The sequence below is a fragment of the Opisthocomus hoazin genome, chromosome Z (assembly GCF_030867145.1).
Source record: "Opisthocomus hoazin isolate bOpiHoa1 chromosome Z, bOpiHoa1.hap1, whole genome shotgun sequence".
NCBI lineage: Eukaryota > Metazoa > Chordata > Aves > Opisthocomiformes > Opisthocomidae > Opisthocomus > Opisthocomus hoazin.
Genome location: NC_134454.1, coordinates 76,156,916 through 76,176,342, shown reverse-complemented (window position 1 = coordinate 76,176,342; position 19,427 = coordinate 76,156,916). Strand labels below are relative to the sequence as shown.

The following is a 19,427-nucleotide window of genomic DNA, read 5'->3' as shown; positions in this document are numbered from 1 at the left end:
ACCACTTTCATTCTATTCCATTTTTTAAAAGACTAATTGAAAAAAAAACCTACCTTGTGCTGCTGCAACTACTTTCCTAGACTCTTCGACTGCTGGGACAATTTTCAAGCAGTCCTGATCTTTATTCCAAAGAAATAGCTCTCCTGTTGTAAGTACTCCTGCCAACCAAGCACCTGTGTTCATCAGAGGAGAGATGTTTTGAAGGACACTACTGTGAAGTACCTAAAATTACTTCCTTTACATCTTAGCCACAGTTCTAAAGCTGACCCAGAACTGGCAGATCCTTTAGGTATTCTACCTTTCTAAACTGTTCCAACTAAAATAACAGCAGTTATAATACTCAAGATATTATACTTAACCATTTCTTGATGTTGTTAACACGACTACATTTTTCAACAATGACTGCAGCCGAGGGATTTTCTTCTTTGTCTTCCCTGATGCCAGGTTAATTTCATTTATATGTTTATCATCGAGAAGAAAAACAGCCTCTTTTTCCTGTTGAAAGAAAAAACAGTATGTCATTTTCTTAAAATGTTACTTTCTATGTAAGCCTGCAAAATAATGAAGAGATAAAAAGTACTAGGGAAAAATAATATTTAAAAAAAAGATAAAGATGTTACAGCTGCAACTACCATATTAACCTCAATCTCTGGCATATTTGCTTTACAGTACAACATCATACCTAGCACCAGCCTACACTGATGATGAATGTGGTTCACAGGTTTCAAACTATCAAACTAATCTTACAATCATTATTAAAAAGGACTTCGAAGTTCCTCAACTGAAACACCTGCCAACAAACGACAACAGAACGACAAATTAGACACTAGTTTTCTCACTTTGTAGTGTTTTACCTAATGAGATTTATTTCAGTAACTCTTACGTGGGGTACATTCAAATGACTTCCCGAGGATGCTTTTATCCCCCCGCCCAGCAAAGGAAGTGAAAAGTACTAGGTGGTTAAAACTCTGCCAAGAGTAGGGGGTTTTATTCAAATGGAAGTTCGTTACACCTACCTGCCCAATCCACGAGATGCGAGGCCATGGTTTTCTTTGCTTGATACACGTACAGATGAGAACATCTAGCTTAATCTCCATTTTTATCAAACCTCTAGGTAACCATTATAAAGAAAAGCAAACAGTTGCTTTTTCACGTATCTACAGGGAATTCGAAGAAAGCAAAAAATCAAACAAGGCAGTTTTTATTATCTGGGGGCTGGGAGTACCTGGGGGGAACGCAGACACGAGCCCTTCCCCGCCGCAGCTCCCTGAGGAACAGCAAGGGACGGGACGCTCACCTGCCCGTGTTTCCGACCCAGCACTGCCATCCTCACCCGCGCAGCCCGCAGCCCGCCCGCGCTTCAGCCGCGCGGAGCCCGCGCCTTCCCCAGCCCGCAGCGAGAGGAGCCACAGCGCAACGCGCCTCGCTGCAAGCTCGGACCGGGGCGCAGACGGCGAGGGGGACGCCCCTCCGCTCCTCCTCGCCGCCGGGGAGCGGAGCGGCGCGGCGCGGGCCGGGCCTCCCTTCCCTCCGCCAGGCGCCACCCGCCACAGCCCCACCGCTGCCTCCCCCGCGCCAGGCCAACTCCGGCCCTCAGCGCGCCGACAAAGGGAGACGGTGCGGGCCCAGACGGACGCTCGCCACCGCCAGCAGAGCCAGAGAGCTGACGGGCCCGCACCCCCCGGGCGCCCCCCCGCCCCAGGCGGACCGCGCCGCAGCCGCCGCCACCGCCGAAAGCCGCCAGCGAAAGACCGGGGCGCGGCATGGGCAGCGCAGTGCGCAGGCGCGGCGCTGGGCCCCGCCCGAGGGACCGCCTCCGCCCGCCCGCGCCGCCGCGCTGGGGGTGCGCCCGCCGCCTCCCGGGGGCCGCTGGGCGGGCCCGCCGTCCGGCTGCGCTCGGCCGTTCCGTTTCGCAGCCTGCTGGCGTGGCGGGTGGGCTGGGAGTGCACTGCACTTCGAGGAAGCCGGCCGCGGTTCCACGTGGAGAAATTGTGTCGGAGATGTGGGGGGGTGAGAGAGACGCAGCTGTAAGAGACCAACCCTCCCTATCCACTGCAGGAATTGAGGTGAAGTATTAGAAGTAGGGTGAGCGGACAGTCACTTTGTTTACCACCTTGAAGAAGTGCCTTTGATTCCCTTAAAGTAGCTATTCCCTCAGCCTGGCTCTTGTTCCTCAGATCACTTTAGACCAAGTCCTGTCCTACCCTCCCTATCATAGAATCAGAGGTTGGAAAAGACCTCTATGCTCATCAAGTCCAACCATCCACCCAACACCACCATGCCTGCTAAACCATATCCCAAAGTGCCACGTCTACACGTTTTTTGAATTCCTCCAGGGATGGTGACTCCACCACCTCCCTGTGCAGCCTGTTCCAATGCCTGACCACTCTCTCAGTAAAGAAATTTTTCCTAATACCCCGTCTAAACCTCCCCACCTCCCCTGACACAACTTGAGGCCACTGCCTCTCGTCCTATCGCTAGTTACGTGGGAGAAGAGACCAACACCTGCCTCACTACAACCTCCTTTCAGGTAGTTGTAGAGAGCAAGAAGGTCCCCCCTCAGCCTCCTCCAGGCTAAACAGCCCCGGTTCCCCCAGCCGCTCCTCGTAAGGCTTGCACTCTAGCCCCCTCATCAGCCTTCTTGCCCTTCTCTGGACATGCAATCTTGATCGAGAATGTGTAACACTGGGACAGGGAAAAAAAAAGACCAGCAATTTTCCAATTGTCATTAATTTTGTCACTGAGAAGGTGGTCAACTTCTTCCCTGAAGTAGTCATTATTTGTTTGACTCGATGCATTAACCCACCCATGCACCCCTCTCCTCTGACTGCAGGTTTCCAAATCCCTCCAAATTTAAACTGGGAACAGAATCTACCCCTTCTCCACCTGAGAGCATAGCAAGTGCCATGAAAACAAACAGCAATGTCTACACTGAAATTGCCTGCCATCATCTGAAAATTATCAACGATAACTCTTAATACACTTTGAAATACCCTTATTTTGAAACATTTATAATATTGGCAGAGGTGTTCTTATTCTGTTAACTGGAGCAAAAAAAAGAGCTGAAACTCAAGTCTGTGACTTGTGTCTGTTCCCAACTCTTCAGTCATTTCTCTAGATCTGAAAGCAGAAATCTACTTACCTACACTATGGAACATAATTTCATGCAAATATTAAAATTTAGAAATAAAAAAATACATCAGGCAAGACTTGGGACATCACCTGGATGGAGTATGAACAGAACTGCGGTAACAAGACTGGGGTAAATCTACATTACATCCTTGGTGTGAAACATAGCCATCAGCAGAAAATAGCTTGTTATTTTTAAAGATAGTATGCTTTACATGAAAGATGCAAATCTTCTTCTCTGGGCATACAGTAATTCCTCTGTCAGAAGACTTTGTGAGGAAATTTCAACATTGACAGAAGAGCTAGTTTTAAGATTTCAGCTGTATTTTGATCTTATAAGAGGTAAAAAAGAGATGTATTTCAATTTACATATTACTTCACTGGGTGTAGTCTTTAGCTGAAAATGATCAGAATGTACCTGGCAGTTCACAGGAAAGAAATTTAATGGCTTTACTTTAAACAAAACTTTTAAGAGCATTGTAATCAGATCTGGCAGTAAAGGCTGTAAATGGATGATACATATCTAGTTCTAATACTATACCGATATATATCAAGTTATAATAGTTAACTTGCATGTAAATAAATGTCTTAAGCCATACTTCTTTTTTCTGTTTTTTGAACACCTATGATATGTGTATCAACTACTCATTATACTGGGAAAAAACACATTAATCTTCTCTGTAGGCATAAAGATACTTGCTTCTTTCCCCTCCATCAAAAAACTCTCCGAACTCTTGATTATTTACTTACATGAAGAAGTTATTTGAGAAAGACTAAAGACCAGCATGAACTGGTTATTTCTTGTGCATGTTACATAGAATTCATGTTGCTGAGTATGTACACAATGCATAGCAGTAAAACCTAGACATAACAAATTTCCTTGTAGGACAAGGTTTTAAAATCTTAGGAAGGATGCATACATGATGATGTGCATGCCTTGCTCCTTTTAAGGGATATACACAATTTGGTGCTTGTGTGCGCGTAATAAAAGTAGACAGAAGTCACTTCTTGACTTCTTTATTTTAACAGATACAACATATTAATTAAAACGGAATAAGGAAAATAATTTGATGGGCTTTTAATACTGTTCCTTCTCCTGCAATGCAAATTAGATTGCTGGTCTCTGCAATTTGATCCCAAACCTTCTATTTACAAAGGTAGGCTGCGTTTAAAGTTACAGTTATGAAACAATCATTATCTTAGTTATTGAAAGACCTGCCAATAAACTCATGCAGAGAGTTCTGATTGAATCACTGCTTGCTGGTACGACCATATTCAGAACCTGACTCGCCTACATGCGCTTTTATCATCATCTTGCCTTCTGCAGTTGTCATTTCTTGGTTTGATACTTGTAAAACAGCTACCAAGAAGACTTTACATCCTACTTCTCTCCATTACTTTATGTTACATAAAGAAAAACATTTTCCAAATATTTTTAATTGTCAAGGGAAAGATCACACAATGTATTTTATTTTATTTCAACAGTATAAAAAAAAGCTTTCTGTTGTTAAAAAATTTGGTAGTAGTAAAAGAAACTCCGTTTGTCACATTTACATTCTACAATTTGTAGATACCTTTAGAATAGCACGAATGCAGGCCCCATAACTGATAACTGCAGCAGGAAGTACAACTTCCTCAGAATTTCTTTCTGAGGATTTGTTCTTCCAGAGATTCAGTGCAGGCATCTGAACTATTTTTTCACAGTTCATTTTATCTGAGATAATAATTCCATTACTATATTAGCCAATCAGTGAAGCCGTTCTAATTTAGCCTGTAGCGATTTAAAATTCCCAATAGTAGTCTGCACCGTTAGCGTTGGGCTCATAGACTGAAGTTCAACCAGGTAGCAACTCACAGCATCCAAGCAAACATTTGTGAATCGTCGCCTGTAAAGAAAACACAGAATAATAATGAGCTCCTTTTTGTTTCCGTATATTAGAATTAATCTGAAATAGAAAGTGAGCGTTCTTTGAGTTTTAATGGAACAACATATCAGCAAGCCATCTGTCAGCTACTTCTAAGTATTTAACTATTTATTAGAAAAATTGATTTTTGAAATCTAATGGTTGTGACTAAGGCATAATGGGGAAGTAAGTGAATCATTACTATTTGTCCAATATTAAATATAAACAATAAAACATGATAAGAGCAATGTGAAATATTTAGTATTTCAAAATACTTTAGATATTAATACAATCAATGTGTAAGTTATTAATTTAGATAGCAATTTCAATATGTAAAACTAGTATCAAATCACAACAATTTAGGTATTAATATCTAAGTAGATATTAAAATTAGAAAACATTCACAAAAGTTCTAAGAAGTTAAGAGTATTATATCAGCTAATCGTAAAAAAACAATAAAGTGAGGCTAGATGTAAACTGTATATGTGAACAGGGGGTACTTACATTGCATTTTGAAGAGAATCAGAAAAATTTATGGATAGAATAGTTCTCAAGACTTCACCTATTTCTGCTCATTGTTTCTGAGACAAGATAGTTCTGAGTGAAGTTTATGGTCTATTCACAAAAGTTGCCAAAGCTAGAGATTCCATAATATGCAGGCAACTGGTTCAAGTACATAGCTATTCTTTTAGCTAGAAATGTTTAAAACCTGAATTCCTTCCTGTTGCAGACTAAGCTAAATTTTAGTCTTGGAGAGCGATTCATCACCAAACTCTTAGAATTTGGGAAGATCTATCCCCATGTTTAGTCTTTCTCTTCACCAGAATACAAGAACTCAGTGCTTCTAGCCTTTCTTCATTAAACAGTTCACAGTTTCATTAACAAAACACCTGATTCTCATTTTCCCCCACTCCTTCCAGATTCCCTCAAATTTCTCTGTACTACTCCTTAAAGTATGTTGCCAAAATTTACACAATCATCCTCTCAGTTCCTCATGAATCTTCAGTGAAGTGGAGAAAATTATCTTTGTTGAAACAGTTTATAGGGACAACGCTACAAGTTTTTACCATCTGGTTTTAAATGCAAAGTTTCCATAATCACTGCTAGGAAAGAAACACTAAATTTGCCCAAAAGAAAAGAGAAAAAGCTTTGGGGATTGCTGAAGTGCAGTGCTTTAGAATATTTCATATCTTTCACTATTTATTAGGATATAGTTGCCTTTCTTACCTCAGAAGGACTCTGCTTGGATCATGTACGTATCCTGATAACAATACATGAATACACTCCAAAAGGTGTAAAGGCTTTTTCATTCTATTCCAATATGGGTCCTAAAAAAGATGTCAAAATATTAAGGAGACAATGCAAAAAAAGAAGTGTGTGTGTGTGTACACACAAATTGCCAGCTGTGGTAATTATTTCTTAATTGTAACAAAAACATAACAGAAATGGGAACTCTATCTTAATCTAACTTACGTCTATATTTAAGCACTATTTTGACTTTTGAGTACCAAGACACACATGCATTTAACTCAGTTTCCCATTACCTAACAGTCTGTAAAGTATAGATTTTAGGAAGTTCTGATTTCCTTACGTTATAAGGAATCTGGGTGAAAAGAAGCAAGTCAACTCTCTTTGTTTTAATTCTCTTTAAGCCTGCTCTATAAAACAGAAGTTAAAAATACGGCTTCTTATTCTCGGTGCTTATTGCATCAGTAGATTAGACGAGACACAGTAATACAGCAAATTTTAATCATTAATAGGAAACAAATAAAATTAATATAGTCAAGATATGCTGTTCCTTCTGCAACATAACACTTCTAATCCTATTTAATCCTAAATCAGCTGTAGGTGATATAAAATCATTAACAATTTTCCTCATACTTTGGATTGAAATAAGTAAAATCAACAGGGAAAAAAAAAGGAGCATGTAGAGCCTTTGAGTAAAAAGGGAGAACAAAAACTGTGAAGTTGATATTTTGACATATCCCACCTTACATTATTTTATGTTTCCTGCTAAAGACAGACCTTTGTGGCTATTTTCCTTACCCGTGCTTTAAACAACTGGTCATATACTTCAAGCAGTCTTGGCAATGGCACTCCAATTTCTTGCATGGTATAGGTTACAAAACCTACATCCCAGTTCAAAGTGCAGACCTGTTGCTCTAGAAACTGCACTAAAAAATCTGCAGGACAAAAATAATGGGATGTTCAGATTCCAACTTCTTAATAGGAGTCCAGCAAAGAAAGGCATTTCAAAGTGATTTACTCCAAGTTTACTTTTCTGTCTTACACAAAATTGCTACCTTTCTCACGTGAAGCACGTGCAACAGTTTCCCCCAGCCTGCACTGAGGGAAGCATATGCAAAATGTAACTAGCTCCAAAGATGACATTAAGCTATAAGCAATGCATGACAGGGATTACTCATACTAAGTACTCTATTACAGTACTGCCACGAAACTATGCTGATATGAAAAGTTCATTAACTTTTGTTTCAGCACAAAAGAACATACTATCATTTCGTTTGCTAGAATAGCCAGCAACACTACTACATCTTTTATCATGCTGAAGTGTCAGTAACAAGTAACAACATATTGTTCAGCAGTAAATGTTCTTTCACAATTGTGAAAGAACATTCACTGCTGAACAGTATATTTTCCTGGTTTTTATATAATACCAAGTTGTCAAAACGTGTGAGCATCTCAAAAGCAGGAAGAAGCTCCGAAAAGGATCCAGAAATCTCCTGAATTATGTTTTTAGAACCTGCCTCTACAGATAGCATTAGAAACTTCAAAAGACAGCAGATAAATGTGGTTGCCTAAAATCTCATTATAACTATGCACTTTTACTTTGTACTTGGTTACAAAGAAACTTTACTAGTTTTTAAAATACGATCTGCACAGCCATCCAAAAATAGCTGTTGCTGCCTTCTAAGCTTTCTTTACTTCCCATTCAGGGTGAAAAACTGTAAATTCTGTTTAAATCCCTAGCAAAATTCTAGGAAAAACTGCACCTGTAAAAACTGTAATGGTTTTTTAATCACACAATTATACAGCGCTTACAAAATTACAGGCCAATAGGAATCCTATTTCTACTTTTTGTGTAATTTGCCTCTCCTCAATCCCTTGTCAAAGTCACTGTAATAATGAGCAAGTATCACAGTGCTTTTGTTCCTGATTTCCTGGACAAAACTGAGAAGTACTACCCAGCTACTCTCAAGATCAACTCCACCACTACTGACAGTTGAAATAATTCATTGCTTCAGCTACAACAAAAAATTTCACAAATAACTACAGTAATTATGTATCACAAAATTATCATTATGGTTTCCTTTTAGATTGAAAAAATAAGACATTTCTTAGATTAAAACTTTTTTTAAGAGACTAAAAAGAAAGCTGAGATCCATTCATGCAGTGTGTTTGTTTACTACGCAAGCTAAACAACTTACCTAGAGGAAAGTAACGAGGTGTGCCAGCATATATCTTTCCAAGCAATACCATCTTCAGACTAAGCGCTTGCATCCTGTCAGCGGGGCTCAGAGACACACTATCGCTCAACTCTGATAGTGAGAAGAAATCATTCAGAGAGAATTTCAGAAAAAAAGTTGCACATTTATACACAGCTACGCTAAGGTACTTAAATTTACTACTAGCACATTAAAACCTTATGCTATTGTCAGTGCAACATCAGCACACAGAAGTGAAAGTACAATTTTTTCTGGTGTGTATGCATATATATTCAGATTTTTAGGAAGTTCCATGCAAATCTGCTTTGAACAAACCAACCAACCAACCAACCTCCCAAAACCCTACCATCAAACCCAACAACAACAAAACCACAAAAAAACCACTACCACAAATCTTTTCCCTCAAATCAATGTCAATGTTGTTTATACAATGGCAACCTTGAGCACCAAATGCAAGGAGAAAAAAAAAAAAACAAAACCAAGAAGAGAGTGAATTAACAACTCATGGTAAAGGGTGCAGCAGATCATCACAGCTGAGTGGCTAGGCTTGCAGAACTGTGCCCACTGCTCTGCTTCTCTATAAATGGATTAAACCCTTACGCTTCCAGTCCTGTCAACACTATAAAAATGCTGAACTCCCTGAACATTCTTTAAACTTTGTCACGATAAATTCAACATTTTTATTACAATTCCCCAGTAGTGAAATTTTCAGGCAAAATTTCACAGGTATTCTGAAATCCACATAGAATGGCATCTAAGAACAAGAAGGGATGTAACTACTCCTTAAATGTTATCTGGAATGTGATTATTCAAGACATAAATACAATATACTCCAACATATATGTAAAAATATTACTTTTCTGTCCTTTAGGCACACAAGCCAAAGGCAGTAACATTAATGAATTACTAGTTAACTACACTTACCACATGTATTACAGAATAGTCCAGAAAAGATGCATCTCACTTAGACAGCATATCAGTAGCAGCACATAGTCAGTCTTAAAAAGCTTTAATTGTACCATTTGCCTACAGTTCCACTTTGTACTTACTCATAGTCCATTAAGACCTACCTTTTTCAACGATTTCTTGCCAGAGGGTTTGCACCAATATAGGATCAGAATGACCCGCACAATGTATAATTGCAAGCTTACACTCTGAGAGCTTAAAAGGGTCAGCAAATTCTCCATAAAGCTGAAAGAAAAATTACCAAGCTTTACATTTCAAGTAGGATAAAAAGGAAATTTTAAAAATAAGCTTTTCTTTATTTTGTATGGTAGACATCAGACTAGTAAAGGTGCAACTTAAATAACTACTGTGACACACTAAATGATTTTTTTTTTTACTACATTTAGTTTCACTTCTTAAATACAATCCCTAATTTTATATGAAGTTTTAATTAATACTTTTAATTTTCTAACAGTTTTCCCAATAAATGAAGAAATCTAGGAGACATATAAAGAAGATAAGGAAGAAATTAAAGTACTACAGATTGAAGGCATATCAAAGTATAGAAAAAGAAGGTCTAGAGTAACAGACATTCTGAGACCAGGAATGCTAAACTGTTCCCTATTGCTTCTCCTAGTCAGTATAGTATCATTCTTTGCAAAAATTCCACCTCCCATCCCCCCAGTGTGATAAACTGACTTTTAATACAGAGTAATTTTAATCACCTTGGTTATATCCATCAGTTCAGCATCAAGCTGGGAGATTGCGTCTTGCACTGAAGAATGATGGGAATACTGCCGTTGTAATGTTTCTTGTATTTGAAGCTGGATCCTTGCAACCTTGTTTAAAAAGAAAAATAAAACATTGGATTAACTTAATCACAACTTAAGAATACAGCCAGAATTAACTTTAACTTATTTAAATGCAGAAACACTACTGCCTTACACCTTAGTCTCCTACCACCTGCATAACTTTGCCACATGGGGAAGAAAGCACAGAAAATTGCTTCTACAAAGTTGCTAATAAAAATGTCATGTGCCAGGGAGACAAAGAGAAATAATGCATTTGCATCTGTAGCTCAGATTAATACTTTTTCTTACTTCCATTTTCTCTTCTAGTTCATGTAGGAATTCACCATCTGCAGCTACAGATGATATGGCAGTGGAACTTTTGGCACTCAAGATAGCACGTGCAATGTATTCAAGACGCTGCTGAAGAGAAATTTCTGTGCTGCAAAACAAATATTCAAAATAAAATAGGTACTTAATATAAAATTATTTGAGGGTTAGTTACATTCTAACTAGACTCTGGGAATTAGTATGTGAATTCTCCTGATTTCTCTAAATAATGCAGGACATTACCCAGCCATGTAACCCCATCTTTGCTGCAGGCTCTGTTCTAGTGTCCTTCTCAATCCACTGCTCCACATTTACACTATCATGTTATAAAATTCTACGTAAGAAAGTACTACTTAATATCTGGTGCTTACAACAGGGAACACATTGCAAGCAAATGTGTAACACATAAAATAAACATATAATTTTTTTCAAATAATGGGCTGGATTAAAAGCTAATATATTCCACTCATTTAAAATTGTTTTAGCAAATATCCTTGGGCATTGGCCTCTTCTCGCCCTTGTCGTTTTCTTAAAATACCTACACAAAAGGTTTTGGATTTCAGTTTTTTTTTTGTTTTTCCCCAATTACCTCAATATATGCAACAGATCACACACAGTCCATACCTGTGCAGGTCAGCCAACTTAGCCAAGACTCTGGCTGCGTTACTAAAATTTCTGTTCTTTTCAAAGTATCTCCACAGTAAATCCATGTAACGGACTTTGTTTTGGTCAATCTTGGTCATCCGCACAAGGTAGGGTTCCAAAAAGGGGGCAGTAACCTGCAAAAGTCATAAAGGTAACATTTATATTCTTGCTCTCTCCTCTTTTTTCAAGCATCAGCATTTTACAATTAACTCTAACAGTTCACTGGAACCCTCCAACCCTCCAAATTATTTTGTTGTATAGAGATGAGCTCACCTGTAACAGTTTGTCTGCCAAGTCAACTTGTATCAACCAGTTGTAAAGTGCAATACTGAAAAGTTCATCTGTTGAACGCTGAGCCAGCTTTAGCATTTGTTCAAACTAAGGGAAGAAAAGGCCAAAGCTGCTACTCCAGAAGTGGTTACATCACATCAAGCACTGATACGCACCAGACAATATTTAGCTTCTTGTTATTTGCGTGTCATCATTGCTATGAACACTCTGTACATAAAGAAGCCAATTAATGACAAATCCTGACTTTTATCTACTTCGCATAACTACTTCATAATTAAAAAAAAAAAAAGTTAATTCTACACCCCTTCAAAATCATGCTTTCTTCTGGAGTGCAGTCATGAGTTTTTTGTGAGTTTCTTACATGGTGCCCTGCTTCTTCATTGCTTAGCATGTTGGGGTCAGATGATAGCACTGGAGGACCTGGCTTTTTGGGTACACTGGGAGACTGAGGAGCAGCTTTACTTTGATTCACTAACTCTTGAAGGGTGTCAGTGATACACTTGTAGCTGTTCAATCTGTAAATGGAGCAAAAGAAAACAGAAGTCTCAGAATTTTCATTGCAACTCTCTATGACATATTCATCTCAAATATTGTTATTGTATGCCTTTGTAAACACACTTACTAAGATTTGAAAAAGGTCACAGATTATTGTCAGCTAGTTGCCACAATCTAGCTCGTTCTCAATCATCTTTCTAACCAGTATCTCTGTAATGTTCAGATCACAATGTTTTCTGCATCTATCCGTTCACCCTCTGTTCCAGATAAAGTCGGTGCCATAGTAATGATAATCAAGGAGGGCATGCTGGGCAAAACCAGCTATATTGTGTTGCTTCTTATAAAATGCTTGTTTGTCATTAACCTGCATGCCTTCCCCAAAAGAGTTACTTTTCCAGTCACTCAAAACAAAGCACCCCGTATAACAGTAATAAGGTATCCTGAAAACTTGCCTCTCTTGAAAAGCTTGGAGTCCAACAACATCCTCCTCTGGTTCTCCATTTTTATAGAAATGAAGGCCAAGACCTTGGGGATCTTTCTTCTCAGCAGCTGTAAGAGAGAGTTCTACTACTCCCTCATAGAAACGCACTAGAAAAAAAAAAAAAACAGCAAATATCACCATTCATTTATTAAATCTACGACAAAATGGTAAGTGACATTAAACACTTCCCATTTTAGCAATCAAGAAAAAATAAACCTTATTCACTCTGGTCTGTATCACATAAGGATTTATGCCTGTTCCTAACCTGTGGGATCATATGCAAGTTTGACATTACATATTTGTACAGAGGCTGAAATCTTGAGTGTTGCAAAAGCTACACCTAAATTTGAATTATGTACTAGCTTTTACTGCACAAAACAGGATTCAGAACCGTCTTTCAAACAGCATATTTGGTATAAAACCTTACCTGCAAAAGTACAGTCATTCACCCTCTGCTTACATACAGCCCAACAATTTTTCTAAAAATATTTTTACCACATATATGAAACAAATGGACACCACAATGTGAAATAAGTGGATGGGAATATTTTTATATAGAAGTGCTGTATTTGATTGGCTGATGAAATCTAGAAAGGCTTTGAACAAGAATAGGCTGACGTATATTAATTGTGGAGTTATTAAGAAACTGTTCATGGTAAAACACTATAAAAATTCATTGAAAGTTAGTAAACAAAAACAAAAAAGATGGCATGAAAGGATACTAAAGAAACTATTTACTAGCACATGATCAGTGCTTGCCTCTTACCTTGCCTATACTGCGCACAAACATTAGCAAGGTCTACTTGATTGCTGATCTTCTGGTACTCTTTCAGTGACTCTCTTAGCATCTTCTCTTTTTCCATTTTGCTTTGAGCCTGTCGAGACCGCTGAAGCAGTTCATTTGCCTAAAGACAAACGATGGTAAAATGGAAATTATTCACATAAACACATCATCAACGGATCATGGACATTATTGTAGGTTAATGCGTTATTATCCCCAACTTCAACTCCTCTCTACAGAACTCTGCTCTCACTTCATAACACTAAGTTTCCAGCAGAAAGAATGTAGCAGTAGAGAAAAGGGCTTAAGACTTCAACAACCAACCGGTTCCCCATTCTCCCCTCACCAGACATTTTTTCAAATTTGTGTGAAGAGCTTCAAAGAGTGAAGTTTTTAAACACAATCATCCTTCCACAAATTCCATGAAACCAGGCAACAGACAGAAAATAAGCGACTCTGATGAGGAAAGACTGGAGTAAGAACACATTTTATCAATGTCAATAAGAGAGTTTTATCAGACATCACATTAGAAGTAGAGACGCTATTTACACAACAAATAACTGCAAAAGCTTCAAATTACAGATCATATAATTTTCAGCATTAATCAACTACAAGACACAAACATGCATACGACCTGCCTTCATTAGTTCTTGTGCTCCTGAAACTACTTGAGCATAATGATTTACAAGCTGCCAAACTTCTCTCATTTGAACATGTTCTAAAGTCTTGTTTTGGTGCTGTAAAATCTGGAAGTGTGCTTACCTTGGAACACACAGCATCATCAGTGCTATAAAGAAGAGGACAGATATCCTGCAAATGGGCAATGATGCCATCCACAGCAGCATTATCTCTGATGTAACAGTTTATGAGAGAAGCAATGAGTGCTCCAGTCAACTCTCTGTCTCTAATTACCAAGTCTTTGAAAGCAGTAATCTTTAGATGTTCTTGAAGTTCCTGAAGATAAACAGGATTGCATTAGTTTACCAAAGTTTTTACTTTATATTGTTTAGAAACATCACAATGTTACAGCAGAAAAATTCACTGTTTCCAGTAAATAAAACCACACAGAGCTCCAATGAATGAAGTGCGCAGCATAGAAATACATTATTTAAAATAACCATTTCATAGCAAAATGGAAATAACAAAGAAAGCCCTATCAATGCAGGCACTACACCCTTGGATGCCAACGGACAGCGAGAACTCCTCTTAATCAGACTTCCTCTGCCGTCTTCACTACGTGTCACTTTTGTTTCAGATCTCTGCGAGTAAGGATGGAATTAGTTCCCTTACTTCACAGGGCACTGTCAGAATGCACACACTATAAAATGAGTATATCACAGTTTTTAATAATGGGGACCATCTGAGTACTGTCACAGCTGAAAAAAAAAGATGATAAAAAAGAGGCATTTTAAAAATTTGGGGTCCGTACTCTCTATGCTTTTTTATACTAAATTACATTGAAGGTTATTAATTTTTTTTAAGTACTAGCAATACTTGCTCACACAGACTTGCCAGTTGTGTCTATGTAGTGTCTATGGATGATCACTAACAGTGTGAAAATACTATTACAAAAAAATCTAGAACTACTGAAGACAGAGGAAAAAGTTCCATTTCTTAAACAAGTAGTTCACTCCTTGTCCAAACACCAGAGAGAAGCTGCCCATGTTAGAAATCATGCTAACTCCCCAAAGCAACAGTGTGAAGAGCCCCAGCTTCTGTGCATTTGTAAAGTTTAACAATTGTTCTTTTTATTGACAAAGAATACAACTTTTCAAAGAATTTATTTTCCTATCAAGTGCTAGGACAGAATGCCTAGTATTCAAATTAACAACTTCAACAGCTGAATGCAAATTTAACACGAGCAAAGAGTATGTAGCAGCAGCATCCATAGTTCTGTAGGTTGCCTTCTTTATAAACGAGGAGAGGCTGAAAGAACTGGGGTTGTTTAGCCTGGAGAAGAGAAGGCTCAGGGGGTAGTGTGTGGGATCTTACTGATATCTATGGGAAGGTGTTAAGCAGGCACAGCCAGACTTTGCTCAGCGGTGCTCAGTCACAGGACACGGCACAATGGTCAAAAGCTGAAGCAAAGGAAATTACACCTGAACATAAGAAAGATCTTTTTTACTCTAAACACGGTTGAACACTGGAACAGGTTGCGCAGAGAGGCTGTGGAGTCTCCATCTTTGAAGATATTAAAAACCTCACTGGACACAGTCCTGGGCAATCTGCTCTAGCTGACTCTGCTTTGAGCAGAGGGGGCAGATAATCTCCAGAAGTCCCTTCCAAATTCAGCTGTTCTGTGATATATTCTGGACCCCTACTTACACGAAAGTGCAAGGGTTTGAGACTCTGCAACCCTATTGCTCTCCACTGTTAAACTTTTACCAACATTTATGCAGAGTGAATTCCTCTTGGCTGGACAATATTGGTCTATTCTTTTCAGCACATTTTGCAGAACGTGCTTAACCTGAAAACAGAGTCATTTATAAAACCAGACTCACTATTAACTGTCAGTAAAATAAAATAAAATCTATTGTTAATGACACCTCCAATTTGCTAAAATTGGGTTATGAGGTCAATACCACATGTCAGTCTCTTAAAAATAAACACTTGCAACCTGAATGAAAAATCCGTATGAGTTTTAAAATTCATGGTATGCTTCTCAATGAATTAAAGTAATACTCCTTTGGGAATATTTAGGTAGCAAAAGAAATTCAGATGTTAAATACAAACAAAATAAAATCACATGATTCAGATCGTACCTTCTGAAGCTCACCCACAACAACACTGAATTGGTGCTCACACAGCAACTTCCATAAAGCCAATGCCTGGCACGTTTTGCGAACAAGCTGCTGGATGCCTTGAAGTGAGGTCTTCTCAGTTAGCTGTGCCTCCGCTGAAAAAGCAGAGAGATTGTTAATAAGTAACTGTTCTACATGTTCAAAGCAGCATGTAAATTTTTGGAGGTTTTCCAATAACAATCTTCTTAACTTTCTAATTTTTTTTTTCCTCTTCCACTCTTGATTAATGCTGTCGAGCTCTCCTTGGAGGAAAGTGCCATGTTAAAATTTCCCCAAAACAAATACCATCTGTTAACATTTATTTCAAACTACGCAACACAGGAGGAGTGCTTTCTGAAAAAAAAGTATGACTTTGTGTGAGTCTACTGGATTTAAATATCTGTCCTAAATTTTTGCTTGTTTTTTTTTAATAAATAATTATTATAAATGTATTTATGATAAACATAAAAGAAAAACAAAACCATACATATTCCCTTTTTGTTTGATTACCTGTATTTGCTTTTAGAAAGAACAATTAAAATTACAGCTTTGGTCTGCACTTTCTTTAAAGGAACAACAACTACTCTGAAAACTGCTAACATTTAAATCTGGTAAGATGTATTGCATTCACTGAAAGAATAATATGGACATACTTATTACACTGGTGGAACACAATTGCAACAAATTAAGTGTTTACTTTTGAGTGCTTGTCATTCAGAAATGAGGCAGCAATTATTATATTGTGTCATTTAGCAATCTAAAAGGGTTTATGAGCTTTGGAATGCACAAAAATAAAAAATGAAATTATTAAACATCTACCAAATTCTACATAATGACTTAAACATAAAAAAATTACATTCACACTATTGAAAGTGAGCAGTACAGAAAAAGAAGTAGAAATTAAAACCCATGATTATACCCACATGGACCACAATCATCTTCAATTCTGTATACACATCAGCAACACTTCCCAATTTGCCTGCAAGCGCTGGGCAAAAGCTACACTATAGGAGGATATGAGTCCAAATGAGCTGTGTGACAGGCTTCTTTTTTCTAAACAAAACTTCTGTGGACACTTCAGTGACTTTGGCAACTTGCATTACGCTATTTCTTTTTCATATGACAACACACTCACTTGTCTCACAAACAAATTGCTTGACCACTGCTATCCTGAAAATATAAAGGGGTGTGCAGCTACTGAGTACTATAATGAGGACATGAAAAAATCTTATGAAATATGGAGAACGTTGAGAAGAAAAGAAAAAAGAAGACAGGTAAACGTGCAAAGAAACCTGTACTTTTATATTTCAAAATTGTCTGAATGGGTAAAATAGGATAAAAAGGACACATATCTACACAGAGTTGAAATTCAATTTTTTATATGAGAGAGAGAAGTTTAAAAGTGCTTTAAAGTCGAAGCATTTTTATTTACCTTAATAAATTGAGAGCTACAACTTGTGTTTTGCAGTGGCTCAAGACCAGTAGATGTTATCATGCTGAAATCCAGATTCTCTTCATAGAAAGATAAGCTCCTTTGTGGAGTGCTTTAAGTAGTTGCAGTGTTAAAACTTCCAATATCAAACTGAAAAGTAACATCTACAGCGTGTAACAAACAAAGCCTCTTGCCACAGTCAATCTAAAGGCTGGAACGTTTCTCTGTCTAGATTTGAATTTTCATTCTGTGTATAGACATTATCTTGAGTCCAGTCCTATGTAAATGATTTTTCACATAAATGTCACTGCAGAAGCACTGCTCCTAATAGAAGAGTATGATATGGTATGGAAGCAAACGCAAAGTGCTAACAAAGCTTGTTTCCAAACTATAGTGCTTTTTCTGAAGAACTTACTATGGAGCATGGCATATTGATTAATGTAAAATTTGTATGGAAAAAAGGCATTTTTATTCAGAGGTTTTAACAAGAAAAGTGAGACAGGCAACACCCAAATGCACCATTCCCTGATGCTTCCTGTTCAAAAGTAATTACATACCATGGTATTTCCTCTGGAGTTCTTGCTGGACTTGCTGAGAACTTCCACCATCAGGCCGCATGAAACCCAGGAGCCTCTGTTGCAGATTGGCTGGTGTGCTGAAACTGCAATTCCAAAATAAAAATACGCTAATATGATTACAAGTGCTGAACCTTTTAAAGATGAAATCTAACAACTCATTTTTATTATCTGAATAGTTGAAGCTGGAGACCGCACATACACTTCAACTCAACGTAGATATGCATGGTGTAGTTTTTCAAGAGCTGGACCTTCAATACGACTACTAAACATAACACAATGAATAATACCTTGGGTTTCCAAGGGCTCCTACTGTAGCAAACTGTGAGTTTCGATCCAGAAATTCTTGTAAACCTTTTAGTTCTTGTAGTACACATTCCAGCACGTGGGACGGAACACTGCTTTCTACCTGCAAATGAAAGCAGACTTCTTTACGAAAAGCTTAGTTTACAAACTTCTTTCCAAAATTTTATGATTTTAAGCTAAAGCCACTAAAAAGACAAACGCGAAGAGGGTACAACAAATAAATAGCTAATAATGATGCTATCACTAGAACTCAACTTTATGATACTGCAGTCATTGATGAGGGTGCACACATGTGAAGAGGCAGTAGTCCTCTGAAGAGATACAGCACAATATGCCACTTTCTTTGCCCCTCTGATAACCAAATCAGCTGTTTTACTATTTCTAAATCTGAACTAAAACAACGATTGAGCATTGCTAAGACAGAGTATAATTGCCAAGGTTTGCCAGAGCCTCCCAGTTACGTTAAAACTGGAGGAGGAAAGTTTACGTAGCAGTTAATTTGCATCACTGAAATTACTCAGTTCAGCATTCTAATAACATCGACAATCACAAAAGATTTTGTTAAATTGATCACGAACAAAAAGTGAAACACCAGGATGTTAGTCAGGAAAATCATGGACATTTTTGTAAGCCCTTACTTAACTGCAAAGTTTATCCTAACCCACTAAAGCATTAGGCTTTGTCTGGAGGAGGTATGCAGAAATGAAGGAAGTGCAATCACTAAACAGAGAGAAAAACAGCCAGTTCCATTTAACAATAGAGATCAAATTACAGTTAGGTTTCTTAAAAAGTAACATTCAAAATAGTACCTTAAAAAGATTTAAAACCTACAACTACTCCTCAGTTAAGGGTGCAGCACTTAAGAAAACATTCAAATGACAACAATCGTTTTTTTCCTTATCCGTTTATAATTGGTAACAGAAGTATAAACATGGCTTAAGACATATAATACAAGGAACTTTAAAAAATAGAAAATAATCTTTTACATACTGCAACAACTTCCCGATTGCCACTTTTGAAGACTCTCTCCACAACTATACTGCCATCCCAAATATTTCTGCAACACAAAACAGTACTGTGT

At 37.9% G+C, this 19,427-nt stretch overlaps 2 protein-coding genes across 6 annotated transcripts in view; both read right to left on the bottom strand.

The window, feature by feature from the left end:
• CPLANE1 (ciliogenesis and planar polarity effector complex subunit 1) overlaps positions 1-1,455 on the bottom strand; it is a 60,322-nt gene extending 58,867 nt beyond the window's left edge. For all 4 annotated transcript variants that reach the window (XM_075410666.1, XM_075410667.1, XM_075410668.1 and 1 more), the window contains exons 1-4: positions 1,298-1,455; positions 1,017-1,157; positions 360-495; positions 54-173 (exon numbers count right to left, since the gene is read on the bottom strand). In XM_075410666.1, the coding sequence (XP_075266781.1) occupies positions 54-173; positions 360-495; positions 1,017-1,097 (337 nt within the window). In that variant the 5' untranslated portion in view covers positions 1,098-1,157; positions 1,298-1,455. The remainder of the gene's footprint in view (positions 1-53; positions 174-359; positions 496-1,016; positions 1,158-1,297) is intronic.
• A 3,106-nt stretch (positions 1,456-4,561) lies between these two features.
• Positions 4,562-19,427, bottom strand: part of NUP155 (nucleoporin 155) — a 31,644-nt gene continuing 16,778 nt past the window's right edge. For both annotated transcript variants that reach the window (XM_075447268.1, XM_075447269.1), the window contains 17 exons: positions 19,337-19,403; positions 18,331-18,449; positions 18,023-18,126; positions 16,016-16,149; positions 14,016-14,207; positions 13,239-13,377; positions 12,444-12,579; positions 11,858-12,011; positions 11,479-11,583; positions 11,185-11,339; positions 10,543-10,672; positions 10,168-10,281; positions 9,568-9,688; positions 8,480-8,590; positions 7,080-7,216; positions 6,261-6,361; positions 4,562-5,015 (listed from right to left, as the gene is read on the bottom strand). In XM_075447268.1, the coding sequence (XP_075303383.1) occupies positions 4,877-5,015; positions 6,261-6,361; positions 7,080-7,216; positions 8,480-8,590; positions 9,568-9,688; positions 10,168-10,281; positions 10,543-10,672; positions 11,185-11,339; positions 11,479-11,583; positions 11,858-12,011; positions 12,444-12,579; positions 13,239-13,377; positions 14,016-14,207; positions 16,016-16,149; positions 18,023-18,126; positions 18,331-18,449; positions 19,337-19,403 (2,158 nt within the window). In that variant the 3' untranslated portion in view covers positions 4,562-4,876. The remainder of the gene's footprint in view (positions 5,016-6,260; positions 6,362-7,079; positions 7,217-8,479; positions 8,591-9,567; positions 9,689-10,167; positions 10,282-10,542; positions 10,673-11,184; positions 11,340-11,478; positions 11,584-11,857; positions 12,012-12,443; positions 12,580-13,238; positions 13,378-14,015; positions 14,208-16,015; positions 16,150-18,022; positions 18,127-18,330; positions 18,450-19,336; positions 19,404-19,427) is intronic.